The sequence below is a fragment of the Stenella coeruleoalba genome (assembly GCF_951394435.1).
Source record: "Stenella coeruleoalba genome assembly, chromosome: 3".
Taxonomy (NCBI): Eukaryota; Metazoa; Chordata; class Mammalia; order Artiodactyla; family Delphinidae; genus Stenella; species Stenella coeruleoalba.
The window spans coordinates 150,150,559-150,168,187 of NC_137148.1; the positions used below are offsets into that span (position 1 = coordinate 150,150,559).

General features: G+C 42.9%; 1 protein-coding gene across 4 annotated transcripts in view; it reads left to right on the forward strand.

The window, feature by feature from the left end:
- The window catches only part of SFXN1 (sideroflexin 1), a 48,667-nt gene extending 33,737 nt beyond the window's left edge, over nucleotides 1-14,930 (forward strand). The window contains exons 8-12 of one of the 4 annotated variants that reach the window (XM_079918143.1): nucleotides 683-732; nucleotides 7,395-7,467; nucleotides 8,373-8,422; nucleotides 8,833-8,880; nucleotides 12,624-14,930. In XM_079918143.1, the coding sequence (XP_079774269.1) occupies nucleotides 683-732; nucleotides 7,395-7,467; nucleotides 8,373-8,422; nucleotides 8,833-8,880; nucleotides 12,624-12,686 (284 nt within the window). In that variant the 3' untranslated portion in view covers nucleotides 12,687-14,930. Of the gene's footprint in view, nucleotides 1-264; nucleotides 733-2,991; nucleotides 5,587-7,394; nucleotides 7,468-8,372; nucleotides 8,423-8,832; nucleotides 8,881-12,623 lie in introns of those variants that run through there. The other 3 variants (XM_079918140.1, XM_079918141.1, XM_079918142.1) reach the window with 3 other exon arrangements.
- The last annotated feature ends 2,699 nt before the right edge of the window (nucleotides 14,931-17,629 follow it).

The window sequence follows — 17,629 nt, forward strand, 5'->3', positions numbered from 1 at the left end:
CCAGTGGCTTGGTTACTTTAAACATTATTTAGTCCCCGGAGAAGGAACGCAATCTTTCTATCCCAGCGAAATCTCTAAAGGTAATTCATATATTGAAATTGATGTGACAGTTTAGTCTGATAAAAATCATGAATAAATGAACTAACACTATCCAGTGTTTTACGTGCATCATTGCATCTAATCATCCTGGCTAGTTTGATACAATTGTGCCTATTATATAGATGAGGAAAACAGAAAACTGAGGCTCAGAGAATTGTTTTCCAGGCTCACCCAGCTAGCAAGTGGTCTGCGTGACTCAAAGCAGGAATCTTTATACTGGACTCTACGTGGGATGGACACCCCAGGAAGGCTGCATTTGTTTCATTGGTATAGGAGGGAGAAGTTCCTGATGTTTGTACTGCTGTGTATTTAATGTTAGATATAAAGTTCTCTTCAATATCATAAAATTTTCTGGCTGGCAAAGGGCATTGTGTTATTTTTCAAAAATCTAGAGAATGGAAACAATGGATTTTTTAAAAAAATACTAAGGTATTTTAAAGAATTATTGCAATTACTTTTACTCTGCCAGTGTGAAAATAGCCTAAAAGTAATATAAGCCTTTTGTGAAATTGTTGGGGGGAACAAAAAAAAAGTGAGCTGAAAATAGACATGAAGATTTAAGTGGATCTATCTTTACTTCCAGCCATCCCTCCCTTTATCATGAACACTTTGGAAAAGAAAGCCTTTCTCAAGGTAAGCCCCACTTCTATTTATCCTTGTCTCAATCCTTTCAGTTTGTTTTCAGACTTCAAATTGAAGTATTTCCCACATGAATAGTGAGTAAAGAATTTGAAGGCCAGTGGCAATTGGGCACTTGCGGGAATATTTTATTTCTAATATCAGATATTTGAAAAAGCTCTCATAAATCTTCATTTATTGAATGCTGCCCACTCCTCTTGAGAGGTTATAACCCGGGTACACAGTCATCGTAGTCAGCAGTCGGATCCCTAGCTAGACAATAATGAGGAGATGGTGTGAATTTGGAATGATGTGTTTGTAAGTCCCGATACATACTATCAGAAAGGAAGAAATAACCTGGAGTAGTAGCTTCACAGAACACTGAATTTAGAGCCCTGATGTATTTTTCTTTGGTGATCATATCTAATAATCTATTAATCTATCAGCCGCCTCCCCTCAGGGTCTGAAAATATTACAGGATGAAACTGTCACTGAGAAATCTCTGTGCACTGTCTGCATTGTTTTTGTAACTTCCATGATTTAATGCAATCATATGTATGCTCCATCTTAGCTTTCCAGTTCTTGTAACAAGTAGGAAAGGGTGGGATAGGGTGACTCGTTTGGCTCCTGCTGTATCTAGAAACTGACACCATTACACCTGCGGGGAGGAATGGGTCCAGTTCCTTGCTGGAGGAGCAGGTGTGTTGTAAACACTGCAACTCTCTTGGGGTGAATTGTTTTGGGTCTTAGCGACAGAACCGTCACACTGAGAGGACGGTATCGGACTTTGAAAAAAGGACATGGTTCACAGACCAAACACTTCCTGAATGATTTCTGTGATTAGGAGAATTCTAAGTGTCCAACAGGTAAATGTTCATTGACCTTTATTCACCCTGTGGGCTCCATCCAGGCCAACACTAAATACTTTCAATACAATCACATTCTTAGAAAAATAAGCCAAGAAAGGATGCTTTGCAAAAATAGTAGTGTTGTGTGCCTCATCTGACCGGCATGTCGACGCACCAACCCCGTGTGAGGGAAAGGGACCCTCTCTTCAGCAGCCCCCTCCCAGTCTTCCCTGGGAGCTTTGGGTACGTGAGCAGATTGTATTCCCTGAGCTTCTTCCTCTGGCAATCTTACATGTCGATGTGAATGGCAAGATAGGGTGTCACAGTGGCTCTGTAGTGACTGAACTATCCCATTGCTCCTGGGAACGTTCCCAGGGGTGTCCACAGACCCCCGGGCCACCCCAGGAGGCTGCATCCTCAAATGCGCTCTGAGTCCCCGTCCCATCTCCTGTGAGGGTTTCTACAGCCTTAAGTGTAAGATTAAACAAAAATATAAAACAGTTACACTGATTTAATCAGTAACGCTATTAGTGATGACCGAAATGTAAATGTGACCTCATGTGACATAATTTACCTACTTCGATGAGCCCTTATTTTGAGGATTCATGAAAAGGCTTTGCTGAAGTCTGTTTCTGCTGCAAAATTTAGAAAAGATTAATTCTTTAAAGCTGCTCAGGGATTAGTTTATGTACTAGAACAGGGACTAGATCTTGAAATTACCAAATTATGTAAACAGATGAACTCTTTAAAGCTGCCAAAGGAATTAGTGTATGTGCTTGAACAGTGACTAGATCTTAAAACTACTGAATTATGTAAACATCTAAAACTCACCAACTTTGACATTTCAGTGATTTTTCAAATAATCTAAAAAAAAGAAAATTAATGCTCCTTCCTCTATCCATCCCTGCTTTCCTTATGGGACGTAATTTAGGCTTTGAGGGAGAAAACCTATCAAATGAACTTAGAAAGGGGGCCATCAACATTATCCTCCAGGATGCTAATAGGAAGTGACCCATCCAGTGGATCCATAACTTTGCAGACATGGAATTGATGCCCTGGGTTCTTCTCTGCTGGCTCTTGATCTGATAAGTCATTAGGATTATAGTCTTTCTGCAAGGGCATATGTTGACCCAGGCAACCTTTGGATTTGCCTGGTTGTTAATTTCTTCAGGTATTGGCATGCCAACCTTGGGAACAATGGAGAATCAAAAACCATGTTTAATAAACCCAACTTCCCCTCCCATGGAATTTAAGCAAAATCAGGTTTTTAAAGCAAGACCAGATTTCTGGGTAGATAACAAGGCTTGGAAATTGTCATCTCATCATGTTAGTGTGTCTGGCATGAAAGTGAACTTTTGCAAGAGAGGAATACTTTTGCAAGTGTGGGTCATTCCATCAATAATATATGATTGTCGTGAATTTGCAGGTGACTGTGAGAGCAGTTGGGAGGCCACCTTCAGTGACAGTGTGTCCCCACCATTGAAGCTTTCCCATCCCCTTCTCTCTGCCTCTCAAACGTCACCCAGCACCCAGTTAGCAGAGGTGTGTCAGCAGCCCGGCTCTGGAGTGGAGACTCCTAATCTTGCCAGCTGCCGCTGCTGGTGGGACATTATTCCCCGGGGCTCACTCCAGGCTCTGGATACTGAGCACACGTGGCTGCTTACATGTGAGCTGATCATGGCGTGGGATTCCAGAAATTCCGTAGGAAAGTCTGCATTCGAACCTACATTCATGCTAAAGAGTTAGGTCACTGGGGAAGACATGTGAAATGAACTTGGTCCTTTACTCTCCCAACTGCCTTTGAACTCCTGGGGTCTCAGTGTTGTTGGAAAAGTTGCCACGGTTACTCTCATATCTTGGTGACAAACACTGGGCAGGAGACATAGCTGGGCATATTGTATCATTCTCTTGCTGGGACAGACAGAAATTGCTGTAGATACAGCCTGGCATTTTCTTCCATGAAGCAACCAGCAGATGATACAAGCGGTTAGCCACTGTTGCCACACTGCCCTAGGCTTTTCACAGCAATACATGAATAAATATTGTGTTTTCCTCCCTTGTTTTTGTTTGTGGTTTTCAGCTTTGCTTGGTACCGTACCCTTCAATAATCATAGAGAGGTGTGCCACCTCGATTCCCCTCTGCCCGCCCCACTCCACTACTGAAGGGCCTCATGTGGAACCGGAAGGGGCCGCTGGCATCAGAAGCCATGGGGCAGGGTTGGGGGAGGAGGTCAGAATAGCTTATGGGTCAGTCCGAGCACCTCGCTAGCTACACAGGGTCTGGCTGCAGCTGAACTCGTTCGGACTTCTGTGGAGGATGATGCTTTGAAAAAGCAATGGCTAAACGTTGAGCTCTTCAGACATAACATCCCACTCCCATGTTCAGGGTTGCTGTTACACCAAAATATTGCATTTTGCCCATGTAGCGAGGACTGTAGGACTTCACTGATACCGATGGCCATTACAAAAACATAGGCAGAGCAGCTTATCTTTCTATCCATATGTTTCCATCTGCAAAGCACTTTCACATGCTATTTGGAAGGGCAGGCTTTTCTGAGCCCTTTTACAAAGGCTTAGAGGTCATTTCCTCAGCCGTTCATGTCCACGTGGGTGGCATCTGCCTGGGTCGGTTAGCCCTCTGATTGTTCCCGCAGCTCCAGCGGCCAGATGTGCCTCTCTGCAAGGATGTACTTATCTGGGCTTTTACCTTGAATATGACCAGACTCCTCCGCAAACATGAAATGAATTGAGTGTTCTTGGCCTTTTTAAACGGTGAGCTCGGGGAGCCTTCGGCATGACTCATACTTCCCCCCACGCTTTATCTTTTCCCAAATGGAGCGCTGGCAAAAAGCATCAGCCGTGGGCAGGTGACTCACAGAAATCTTTGCAGTAAAACCAAAAAGTTCACTGCTTAAAATCTGGTGCTTTTCCCAACAGTGTTCTTGAAGAGTAGCTCCTGTGGTCTCTACTTTGCTGGCACTTTCATTGGGAATAAATAAAGTTGATATGGTCTGGGTCAGATAAGAGCTGCTCGTTCCTTAAGTTCTAGTTCATTTATATTTTCTTTAATAAAAGTGGACGGCTCTGTCTACTCAGTAGATTTTCAGGATTGTCTGCTAATGGAGTGTGAATGTGGCATTTATTTGTTCATTCATTTATTTTATTCAGCAGCCCTTTGTTGACTGCCTGTTGCATGCCAAGCAATGTGCTAGGTCCTAGCATCAGAGAAATAGGGCTTGGGCCCTGCTCTCAGGGACCATATAGCATGGTGGTGGGGAGAGGCACAGGGCAAATGGTTCCAATACATGGTGAGTACAGCGTGAGGCACAGAGGGAGCATAGAAGAGGTTTCGCCCCCAACTGCCCTAGGTGGGCAGAGGCTTGAAGACAACTGGCCAGGGACATCTGCTTTGCAGAAACTCAGAGAAGACACAGAACATGGCTTGTTGGGAGAGTTGTAGATGGTCAGGTTGCCTGGGATGTGGGCCACGTGTAGGGAACTGACTGTACCATATATAAAAATCAACTCCCAATAGTTCATGAAATCTAAATGTAAAAATCTACCATTGTCAAACTTCTGGAAGAAAATATAGCAGAACATCTTTGAGATCTAGACTTGGGCAAAGATTTCTTAGACATAACACCAAAAGCACAGTCCATAAAAGAAAAAATTGACAAATTGGGCTTCAACAAAAGGTTAAAGTTCTGTTTTTTGAAAACTGTAAAGAGATTGAAAAGACAAGAAACAGACTGGGAGAAAATTTATGCAAAGTATGTGTCTGATAAAGGACTTGTATCCAGAATATATAAAGAGTCCTCAATAATTTTTAAAGAAAACAATGCAGTTGTGTTTTCTTTTGCATTTTTTTATTGGATTATAATTGCTTTACAATGGTGTGTTAGTTTCTGCTTTATAACAAAGTGAATCAGTTATACATATACATAGGTTCCCATATCTCTTCCCTCTTGCGTCTCCCTCCCTCCCACCCTCCCTATCCCACCAGTTTTTTTTTTTTTTTAAAAAGGGCAAAAGGTTTGAACAGACATTTCACCAAGTATATATAGATATAAAATAATATCACATGTAAAGATGCTCAGTATCTTTAGTCATTGGGGAAATTCAAGTTTAAAACCACATTAGCTACCATTAAACGCCTATTGGAATGGCTAAAATCAAAAAGACTGACCATAACAAGTGTTGACAAGGCTGTGGAGGACCTGAAACTCTCATCCCCTGCTGGTGGGAATGTAAAATGATACAACCACTTTGGAGAAGAGTTTGGCAGTTTCTTAAAAAGTTAAACCTATGCTTACCATGTGACCCAGCCATTTCACTCCTAGGTATTTACCTAGAAGAAATGAAAACATATGTCCATAAAAGACAGATGTTCAAAACAGCTTTATTTGTAATAGCCCAAAACTGGAAACAATCCAAATGTTCCTCAACAGGAGAATGAATGGAGTATCAAAGCAATACATTCTATGCAGTGGAATACCTAACCCAGCAATAAGAAGTCCTGAACTATGGATACATACAAGAGCATGAATGAATCTCAAAACAATTACACAAAAAAGTAGATACTGTATAGAAAATCCTAGAAATTATAGCCTAGTATATAATGACAGAAAGTAGATCAGAGGTTGCCAGGGAATGGGTACAGGATTTAGGGAAGATGGTGGAATTGCCAAGGGCACAAGGAACAAGGAAAACATGAAGGATGATGGCTATGTTAATTATTTTGATTGTGGTGATGGCTTCACAGCTGAATACTTATGTCAGAACTTTTATCATACACAGTAAGTATGTGCAATTTATTGTATTTCATAAAGCTGTTGGAGGAAAAATCATTGGGAGGAGAAAGAATTTACTCATATCAACTTTTTGAGCTCTTACTTCATTGAATATATATCTTTTAAACTTGTGATTACTGTCTTTAATTCATTTAAACTTTTCATTTAAAATATCCTCTGTTTGCACAATTCTGTGCTAAATAAGTTATGTCCCTCCCTCACGGAGTTCTGTGATTATCTAGGGGAAAACCAAACATCCTCAGCTCACTTATTTAATCTCAGACTAATTTCTGTTTAAGAAGTAGGGATGGGCTTCCCTGGTGGCACAGTGGTTGAGAGTCCACCTGCCGATGCAGGGGACGTGGGTTCGTGCCCTGGTCCGGGAAGATCCCACATGCCGCGGAGCGGCTGGGCTCCTGAGCCATGGCCGCTGAGCCTGCGCGTCCGGAGCCTGCGCGTCCGGAGCCTGTGCTCCGCAACGGGAGAGGCCACAACAGTGAGAGGCCCACGTACCGCAAAAAAAAAAAAAAAAAAAAAAAAGAAGTAGGGATGAAGGAGGCAGGATGGGATGCTGGGAAGGAGTCGGGAGGAGGGATGACATCCAGGTTGGGTTTCATGGGAGAGATCAGAATTCTCCAGGATCCTTGTCGTTACCGAGAGCCTTTCCAACAAAACCCTCTGCACAAGCCGCCATCAGCCTTTGGTTTGTACACATCCATTGTTGAGATTACACACAGCTGTTCAAGAGTCCACTTGACCTGAGGATGGGCTCTCATGGGTTCATCTTCCCTCAAGATCTCATTCAGGGCTTAGCTTGCCTTCCCATCACCAAGTCTGTGTACCCGCACAGATGACACACATCTGGGAAGTGCTAGGAAGAGGATTTACCATCTCCTTATGAAAATCCTTCATCATCAGACAGAGCCAGTTGCCCCAGATACAATATTTCCTTTTCCTGCTTTCCTTGGAGGGGTGGGGCCCCTCTGTGCGAGCTCCATGGTCTGTCTCTGCTTGATGACATCTCTCCCTTCCTCTCCAGTCCACGCCTCTCTCCCTTCACGTTCACCCATGTGATGTACCTCTTCGCCAGAGGAGTCTGCTCGGGGACCAGGGTATGCCTGTCACACAAGCCTCCTTGGGGTCATGAGCTTTTAACAGCTTGTGTCGACGCTTAACTAAGTTGGCTGATTTCATCACAGCCAGTTCACAACTTGGTTGCAGCTCTTTCAGGGGCCTTATTGATATAATCTATGTATTTCGTTGCTCTTTATATGGCATATTATGCTTTTTTAAAACTCCCTTTTGAACACTAAAAATCTAACAGCACTTATTCTCTAAAAGACCAACCAACTCATTCATTTCCATTAACAAAAAAGTAACAGGCAAAAATTTGTCATGCCAGCAATAGTTTTAGCCATACCGACAGCAACTAAAACCAAGAAAGGAAAGGTGCAGAGGAGGAGGGGGGATACTTGTTGCGTTTCTGCTACGTTCCGGGCACGGTGCTAGGTGCTTTATGAATGTTATCTGGCATATCTTCACTCACACGCTTTGAGGAAGCTGTCGTGATCCTCATTTTACAGAGAAGGAACCAAAGGTTGGAGACCGTGCCCTTTTCCCACGGTGGGAATGAACTGGTAGGGCAGAGATTTCATTGCAACTTTGTTTGTCTTCCAGCCTTGGAACCACGCTCTACAGACCCCCAGCCAGGAGAGAAATTATAGCTAAGTGATAACCATTTCTCCAGCTCCCATATAGCCAGGCATCTCTCAGATTATATGTGCAAGGGAGAAAAATGAGAAGCCGCTTAATCTTTGCCTGTGCATTCATGAACAGATCGAAGAGGGAAGTCAGGACTAACTATAACGCTGTTACAGTGTTACCCCTGCATTTCACTAATCGCATTCCAGCTGGATCTTGTAATGTGGCGAGGTTCCTGTCCCAGTTAACCAGCAGAAGAAATTGTTTCTAAGAGCCTGTATAAAAAGTACTCAAAATAATTTATTTCTCAACACAGAGGTTCCCATGGATGAGCGCGCCTATTCAAGTTGGATTAGTTGGCTTCTGGTGAGTAGAATTACTTTGATGTCATTAATTTCTTTTTTTTAAGATAAATATACAGCATTTGAAATGTGAGGGATAATATGGGACACACGTTTTGAAAATGAGACCATCCCAGAACATCTGGAACTTATGGTCCCAGTCATTAGCTAGACATAAGCTGTCTTTAGAGAAACCAACAACATTTGGGGCTATTTGTGTGATTCTTTTTTAAACTCCTTTTATCTCTTTGATTTTAAAAATATATATATTTTGGCAGTCCTTGGTAGTAAAATTATACGAACAGGACATATTTTTGTGAGGCAGCATAATACTCGAAAGAAAGAAAGGGGATTGTTATCAAAGTAAAATAATAAAAAAGAATCTGAAAAGTCGACCTTTCAAAAATGCTCTGATTTGTTTCCTTTTTTTTTAAGTTTGGTATTTGCTACACCTCTGTGCTGTGCTCTGTTTCCTCAGAAAAGGTATGTATTTGTTACTCTTCAGAGTGATCATGCGTTTTAATCCCAAAAACCAGTTGAAGACACAGGTCCATTTCACTAGTAGGAAAGTTGAGTCTCAAAAAGATAATGAAGCCAAGCCTCTAAAAGGAAGAGATAAGAGGCAGAAATGAAATGCGTGTCTGTCTCATATCAAAATTCTCTTTGCCCAGCTCTTTTCTACCTGCTACTGTTACATTTGAAAATTCTTTATTCTTGTGTAAGACTCAGGTTAACTCTGGTGCCAATTTGCTCTTATAAGAATGTAAATATGGCTTGATGTCCAATGCATTGGCAAATGTGTCTATAATGCAGATATATTCGAATTTAAGTTCCACCCCCAGGGACAGCAGTTATATGCACTTAGCTTTGGTGGTTGGTATATTTGCTTCCCTTCTTCCTACTTAGGGTTTTTTTTTTTCTTTTTTTTTTTCTTTTTTTGCCTTAAAAGCTTGATTGTGCACGTGTCTTTCATCACAAGCTGCCCTTGAATCCTGCCTTTGATGTAAGAACTGTATTGACAGGCATGAAATCAGCATCCCATAAATCTAAGGCTTCAGCTTTTTTCTGTTCTAACATCAAGGCATAGAGGAGCAGCATTTTGTTGTTTTGCTGTGGTTTGTGTTACCAGACTCCTGCCCTTGTAATATCCTTCGTGGGCCAGCAGGCCCCAAACATATGGCCTTTAATGCCCTAGGCTTTCACGGTGGGTTTGGGATGAGGTATTCTGTTCTAGAACTAACTTCATCAGGTCCCTCTACCTGATAGAAAAATCCATCTTTTATCCGGTCTTTCACTTCTGCCTTTGACCCCCACTGTTCTTAGTTGGGGATTTAAATTTCAAGGAGAGGGAACTTTTATCACCTTGATGCCTACAGCTAAGCCCCCCTTGAAGAGGGCGGGACCTTCAGAACCTCTGTTGAAGCCCAGTACAGATGAATTTCCTAAAGAGGAGCACTCTTACCTATTTAATTGTACAAACCCCAGAATCTCAGGGCTTAAGGTAAGACATGTTTATTTCATTAGCATATCGCATTGGAATGTGTGTTCAGCCCTTGACCTTGCGCTCGGTGACTTAGGAACATGGCATTTGGGTCGAGAAAGATCTGACTTCAAATCTCAGTTACACCTCCAGTTTCCTTATCTGGAAAATTAGGATAATCCCTGACTTGCCAGGCTTTTATAAGGGTTAAAACGCATAACGTCGGACCCCGAAACTGAGTACTAAGTCATACCCATTATCAGTATCATCAGCAACATGATTTTAAAATTACCCAAGTTCCCACTATATGGAAAAAAAATAGCCATTGTGGTTTTTTTCTAGTGTTTTTCTATATTCATAATTTTTCTCTTTTTTGCATATGTTTATAAATCTATATCCTACCTTTTTTTTTAAATTTATTTTATTTTTTTATTTTTGGCTGTGCTGGGTCTTCGTTTCTCTGCGAGGGCTTTCTCTAGTTGCAGCAAGCGGGGGCCACTCTTCATCGCCGTGCGCGGGCCTCTCACTATCGCGGCCTCTCCTGTTGCGGAGCACAGGCTCCAGACACGCAGGCTCAGTAGTTGTGGCTCACGGGCCTAGTTGCTCCGCGGCATGTGGGATCCTCCCAGACCAGGGCTCGAGCCCGTGTCCCCTGCATTGGCAGGCAGATTCTCAACCACTGCGCCACCAGATAAGCCCCCTGGCAGGAGTTCTTTAGACCCAACCAAGTTGTCAGTTACTTGCTGCGCAGTCGTAATTTGGATGTTTGGTGGTCATCTGGGTGGATCTTTTCAAGTCCAAAGAGATAGAGCAATAGGAGAATGAGAAAGACTGAGGGGAAAAGCCTTGGCCTCAGTGCGCTTCTTCACGGCCAGAGAACTGGTCTCTGCCAGATCCTGCAGGCGACGTCAGCTGCCACTTAACGGGCTACTTGAATCTACATGGCTCAGGGTAAGTCCCAGCCGCCCTTCAGAGGGGAGCCGTAGCCCAATAGGTGGATCGAGATTATGGCCTTGGAGGCCCCGCATTGGGTGCCAGAAAAGATGTTGCAGGAAAGAGAGTGGGGTGCGAGAGGATGGTCACATCCCAAGTCATGTCTGAGTCCCTGGGATGGCCGCCACGTGTGGGTTCTTGGCTTCGTGCAGGCAAGGATTCAAGAGCAAGACATAGTAAAGTGAAAGGTTTATTCAGGGAGATACACACTCCATAGACAGAGCGTGGGCCATCTTGGAAGGCAAGAGGCCTCCTACCTTTTTGACCTCGTAGTTTACCACATCTCAACTATATTAAAGAACAAATCTTTTTTTTTTTTTTTTTTTTTTTTTTTTGCGGTACACGGGCCTCTCACTGCTGTGGCCTCTCTCGTTGCGGAGCAACAGGCTCCGGACGCGCAGGCTCAGCGGCCATGGCTCACGGACCCAGCCGCTCCGCGGCATGTGGGATCTTCCCGGACCGGGGCGCGAACCCGCGTCCCCTGCATCGGCAGGCGGACTCCCAACCACTGCGCCACCAGGGAAGCCCCAAGAACAAATCTTTTTAAAAGACTAATTATGTAGTGTTACCAAACCCAGGTTCGGCTGCTTGCCGCTCAGAAGCCAATAATTCAAGAGGCAAGTGTCAGTAGAAAGGAAAGGTGCTTTAATCATAAAAGCTGGCAGTCTGGGGAGAGGGTGGACTTGTGTCCAGAGGCCAGCTCTGATGATTCTGCTCAGCCATGACAGTTTTTAAAGGGAAAAAAATGGAGGGGGAAGAATCTCAGCGAATCATCGAGGCAGGAGGTTGGATTCTGCATCATTCTCCGTCGCGTTGAGTGCAGACTGGCTGACTCTCTTCACATGTTATCTTGCCCCATGATCTGCCTGCGGGATTGCCTAGGGAGATTCGTTGCGGGTAGAGAGCTAGTCATTTTTTTAACTGCTTACTTCTTCATTCTTCTTTTTATCTAGGAAAAGAATCAACAGGTTAGACAAGGCATGGTGTGCATTCAGGACAGCACAAGTCAGGAGTTAGGCTAATCGCTTAGTGATCTCATCCCTGTCATTAGGTTCTTTTAAGATTAGAGGGGAACAGAAATGGGCAAACAGGAAAGGGGCAAACAAGTTGCTTTCAATAACAAAATGTCCACAGTTTTTCTGGACAGTTTTTCTTCATCCTTAATACATATGCACATATAAAACATTCAAGTACATTTTTAAATGTATAAAGCAAGCACTAACAGTGGTCAACAAGAGATGTTTTTTCTCATACATTTTAGTATTTTCTGAAAGTTTTAGAATAAGTATGTTTTACTATACAATGGACAAAAGCAGATTAACGCAAGTGAATTTGTAGTGCTAAAAAATTCCACTGAGTGCATATATCTTTTTTTAATTAACGGTGAACATTTATGTTGTTTTCCTTGGGAAGTGGCGTGACCACAGGTCGTTTTCCAGTACCATCAGGGTCTAAGAGTGTCATCACCATACCTCCTTGCTGGCAAAAGTGGTTTTTAAGGCTTTTAATAAGATGAGAGGTAAAAAGCGTATCTCAGTGTTGGGTTTTGATGGTGCCTTTCTTTGATATTTAGTGACAGTTTTCTGAGAGGAACCGGATACTCGTTTTCTGGGCACGTGAAGCATTTTTCAAACAGGACTCTGTTGTCCCAGTCACGGGGGGTGGGTGGGGCTACTCTCTCTCCTCTCTCCAGGTTCTAATTCCCACCTCCGCCCGTGGAATGACCCTGTCTGTCGTTTCTCCCTTCTCCCAGTTCCATGTCTGTGACAAGCTTGGAGGCCGAGCTGCAAGCCAGGATCCGAGAGACCCATCCTGAATTACGGCGCGTGTACTTTAACAAGGGATTATAAAGTAGGGAAAGAAACATCTTCAGAGGATCCTACCAACCACAAGTGTGGTGTAGCCAAGTTGGTAAGGAATATCCTGGTTCTGGTCGACAGGTGACAGATACCTTTTAACGATCCACGTTAGCCTTTTAGAGTCAAGCTGCTACCTCTAGCACAGCACCTGGGGTGGCCTCCCCTTACATTTGAATCATGGTACAATTTACAGAAACACCCTTCCTGTAGCTTTTATAGTCACTGTTTTTTCAAAGACAATATCCCAACCCTCACCCAGAGTTTTCAAAAGCACCGCTAGGCATAGAGTAGATGTTCAGTATATTGACTGTCAGTCAATGAAAAGGAAATCTGTTTAAAATACTGAATTTTTATCCTACTCTTGTTTCAAATCAAGGAGAGCTCAGTAGTGAGTTGAGAAAACACAAAAGCTCTGAAGCTAAACTGTAAAAGAAAATGACTCGTAAATATTAAGGACAGTTTACTTTCCTGCCCAGTTCGGGCTGGAGGCGACCCGAAGTAGATGATGAGTTCTTTGCATTTGTAGGATAAAAGCTCCTTCATACACCTCCCGGAAGTCAGAGTGATAGACAATTGTGAAAGGTCCCTGCTGTCAGCAGCTGTATGCTTTCGTATTGCTGGTGGATTTCTTCGGTTGAGTTTGAAATTTATTCTATTTTACATTCTTATGAAGATATCAATCTTACCTTGCACTTGTTGACTTTATATTCAATCATTTAAATCAACTAATCAAATAACGGAAATGCACAAATGTCAAATTTTGGAAGTATATTCGAAACCAACGCTGTATGACTGGGTTGAATCTGGCGTGTTTGATTTTTTTTTTTTTTAGAAGCGAGAGAACAGTTCCCTCTGCCTACATGTCTTTTCTTGTCATCCTCGTAGATCTCTTTGGCGTTCAGAAAGATACGGAAATAATGTGTATGTGAATCAATGACTCAATGAATTTTACTTGAATGTTGTATATTACATTCCACCCTGTTTGAAAATAATGAACCCATGGACCACTGTTTACATCATCTGTAGTATCTTCACATATAATATATTTAATGTTAATAGATTATGTTTCAATTCTGTAGAGGTTCAAAGGCATACGTGAGGTGGTCATTACACTGAGTATAGACCACTCGATTCGATCTGTAATTCAGAATATAGAAACTAGTTTGGGCAAATTTTTCCTGACACTGTGACCAGACTGAATTTCCTCATAAAGAAAAAATGGTGTGCCTCGTGTCTGTGTTTCTCTTTTCTCTGAAACCATGAATGGACCTGAAGGTTTTGGGCCACTCTGAGCCTTCCTTTATATACTGCCGGAATATTCTCATTTAGATTTCCTGTCTTAAGCCATTTGAAGCAAAAGAGCTTCCCCATGACATTCTGGCCTTGGATGTCTTTTGTGGCCATAGATGCTTCTCTTTAAAAATGGGTAAAAGCAGGAAATTCAAGGCAGAGCTCCACGAAGTGCTTAAAGGGCACTTTTAACAAGAAACTAAAGCCCTTGAGGCCTACCCCACTCGCCCCAGCTAATCTCAGAATGCTTACCCCCAGTCAGGTGGCAGCTCCATGTCCAAATCTTAACCTTCGTTGAAAAATTAATGAGTGCCTGGTTGGAAGATTGACAAACTGACCAAAATTTTAATACACACCAGGATGAGATGGCCAAAGGATCATTACAAAAGGGATAATGAGCCTGGAGATGTGTCTTTTTAAACATCATCTGTTGAAGCTTCTGACTCTTGATGCTTTTATAGAGAACTATGAATTGTATAGTTGAATCATGGTTTATATAAAGGAACAAAATGAACCAAGATTGGCGATCTTTGCTGATCTCTTAGGAATACCTCTTCTGGAGAAAAGTTCACATGAAGTGCAATATGCTTGTAAAGGTAAATAGTTATTAATATTTCTAGCAACATGATATAAAGAATTATGACTGTAAGTATTAAACGACTGGCAGCTTTTTTTCAGTATTAGCACAGTGTCTGGCCAGTGTTGGAGTCGATGTATTATTTCAGTTCAACTGGATGAAATGTTAAATAAACTCAGAATGAAAAAAAATTCTCTCTTTTATTTGTATGTAAAGGATGATGCAGTTTTTATGTTATACTCAATGGTACCTTTCATTCTAACTTAATATCTGGGTACCATCAGTAACTCCTGATGAAGAGATATTTTTGTATTATGCCTTTAGCAGGAAATATATTTCTAGTCCTGTCTACCAGTTTTCCACCTTCTTGAACACCATAGAGGCTCCCACCCCCACCCCCCGGCAGCCCCACACAGCGTAATTCCAGGTACGTTCATTATGACACAGGGGGAATGAGATTCTGCCTTAGACCCTGATGACTGACACCCGTACACATGTGGTCAGGTCAATTTGCTTTTATATTGTTTGTCAGATTCTAATGTGGAACTAGCGTTTACCATAGTTCACAGAGAAAATCTAAATTCAGCCCAGGATTGGGGAGTGCCTTATTAAGAGACGTAAAAAAGAACTGAGCATTTTACCCACCGTGGTCACGTCTCTGCTCTGTGTTGCTACAGGACCTCTGTTTATCACTTAAATTATTGAAATATATTCAAGAGCTTGGGCCTAGGAGTCAGAGCCGGTACAATCTTGGTTGTACCCACTTTTAAAATAAACATATCTGGGCTGGTGACATTCTCTGTGACCTTCAGTTTTATTAGTTTAGATTGTTTGGAGAGAATAATTGAATCTACCTCATAGAGTTGTTGTAAACAAGATAATTCCAGCACAGCGGTTGACGTAGTGCCTGGCACAGAGTAACCATTCAGTGGATGATTGCCAATCGTCTACAGATGCTGGACGTGCATTCAAAATGCCAGTATATCAATCCACCGGTAAGATTTCAGAATCTTGGCGGCTTCCCCAGAGATAACCCACAACTCCACTAAAAGTAGCAGATTAAAGTGGCCACGGGGAGACACTTGAATCCATCCTTTTAAAACATCCAACAGTTAAGGTTTTGCCTAAATGAGACAGAGGTAGGAAAGTCTCTGCTCACAGATGAGAAGGCTGGGGCTTCAAGTAGTACAAGTTCAAGGCTGCTCCTGGTCGCTTGAAAACTATAGTGGCAGCCAAGGTCTGACACCTGAATCTACAGCCCTGTCCAAAAGTGTAAACGACTGGAACAGTCCAATAACATTAGTTTTTCAAATTGGTGTATTCTTGTGTATTCAGAATTTCACTAAAAGCCAAAGAAAGGTCAGGTTACATCTGTTAGTGATGTTAGAAAGTATCAAACTCTAGATATTCAAAGTATGGTCCATAGCCCAGCAACATCCAAGTTTGTTAGAAATGCAAGTTCTTGGGCCCCAGCCCAGACCTGCTGAGCCAGCATCTGCCAGATAACAGGAGCCCTGAGATCCCCGTATGCATCGCAGCTGGAGAAGTTCTGGCTGTGCCACATCTCTGACGCTCCCAGGGACCCGAGCTTCACTGGGTCAGTTTCAGATCAACTTCTAATACTCTGTGAATTTGCGTATTTACCCCTCACCAGATTCCAAGGAGGCTTCCAGCTTCAATGTTGACGTTCTTAGGGACGTAGGGTCAACAAGCTTACGAGGGCAGGGATTTCCGTTTTGTCCACGGCCGTAGCTCCATCACCTAGAACAACTGGCACCAGCGAAGGGTCCCCATATGGTCATCGGGTTCATCCTGGGCTCTTTCTGGGAATCTGAAGAAGGGTCTTCACATTTCCGATTTCCAGTTGTGGAAAGGAAGCCACTTGGCATCACGGAGAGGTCATCACCAAGATGTGGAAAGAACAGGGAATCTGAGGGTTTCTGGGACCAGAGCTGGCCATGAATGTTATCCTTGGGAACCGAGAGGCAAAATGAGCATCCAATTGTACCCATTGTTTTGGAGCCAGCCCAACCGTCACGGATGACACCACTGCCCCTGTAGCTTTTGGAGACGAAGGAGCGCTTGGGACAATACACATAGGGGCTTGTTGAACCCTCAAGGAGACCACGATATGCCCAGTTTTAAAGAGAAGGAATTTGAGGCTCAGAGATGTGGGCTGATTTGTCTAATGTCATGCAGTGGCCCAACTGCTCTCTCAGTCCAGGCCTGTCAGACTCCAGTGTCTTCCGCTGTACTTCACAGCTTCTCCATCAATAGGAATAATTAGAATTAGCTTCGGTACAGCATTTTACAATCTTCAACGTGTTTTTATTTCTGCATACATTACTCCTTGTAATACCCCCAACAGTTCCTCTGAGCATCATCTCCATTTAAAAAGTGGGGAAACAGTCTTGAAGAAGTGAAATCACTTACCACCAACCTAACTTGGGGGATTCAAAGGATTATAAAAGATGTATTCACGTTCCCACACACACACCCACAAACAAAAGGTTTATGGAACATATGGAATTCCAGTAAGGACCCAACCAAGGTCACAGGCAGATCAGCAAGGTCATTTCCAGATAGGATCCCCTATTAGAGTAATAGGAACAATGGTTTTCAAAGTGTGGTCCCTGGTCCAGCAGCATCAGCATCACTGGGAGCTAGAAATGCATGTTCTCAGGCCCTCTCGTACTGAATCAAAAACTCGAAGGTGGGACCCGACCAACTTCTAACAAGCCCTCTGAGTGACTCTGACACAGTCCATTCAAACTTGAAAACCACTGCGTGGTTGTTAGGATGAATGCTAGAGTCGCGTTCAGCTCCGTTCTATGAACTGAGGCAGGCTAATCTCTCTAAACCTGTTTCCTCATCTGTAAAATGATGTTAATGCCACTTCCGTCCTTGGGTTATTGGGAGGATTCAATGAGAATTAATAAATGGACAGCACTTAGCCTGGCACAGGGCACACTCAACGCATTGTAGCTAAACTTATGTGATCCCCGGGGCCAGAAGTTTGACAACACTGTTGGT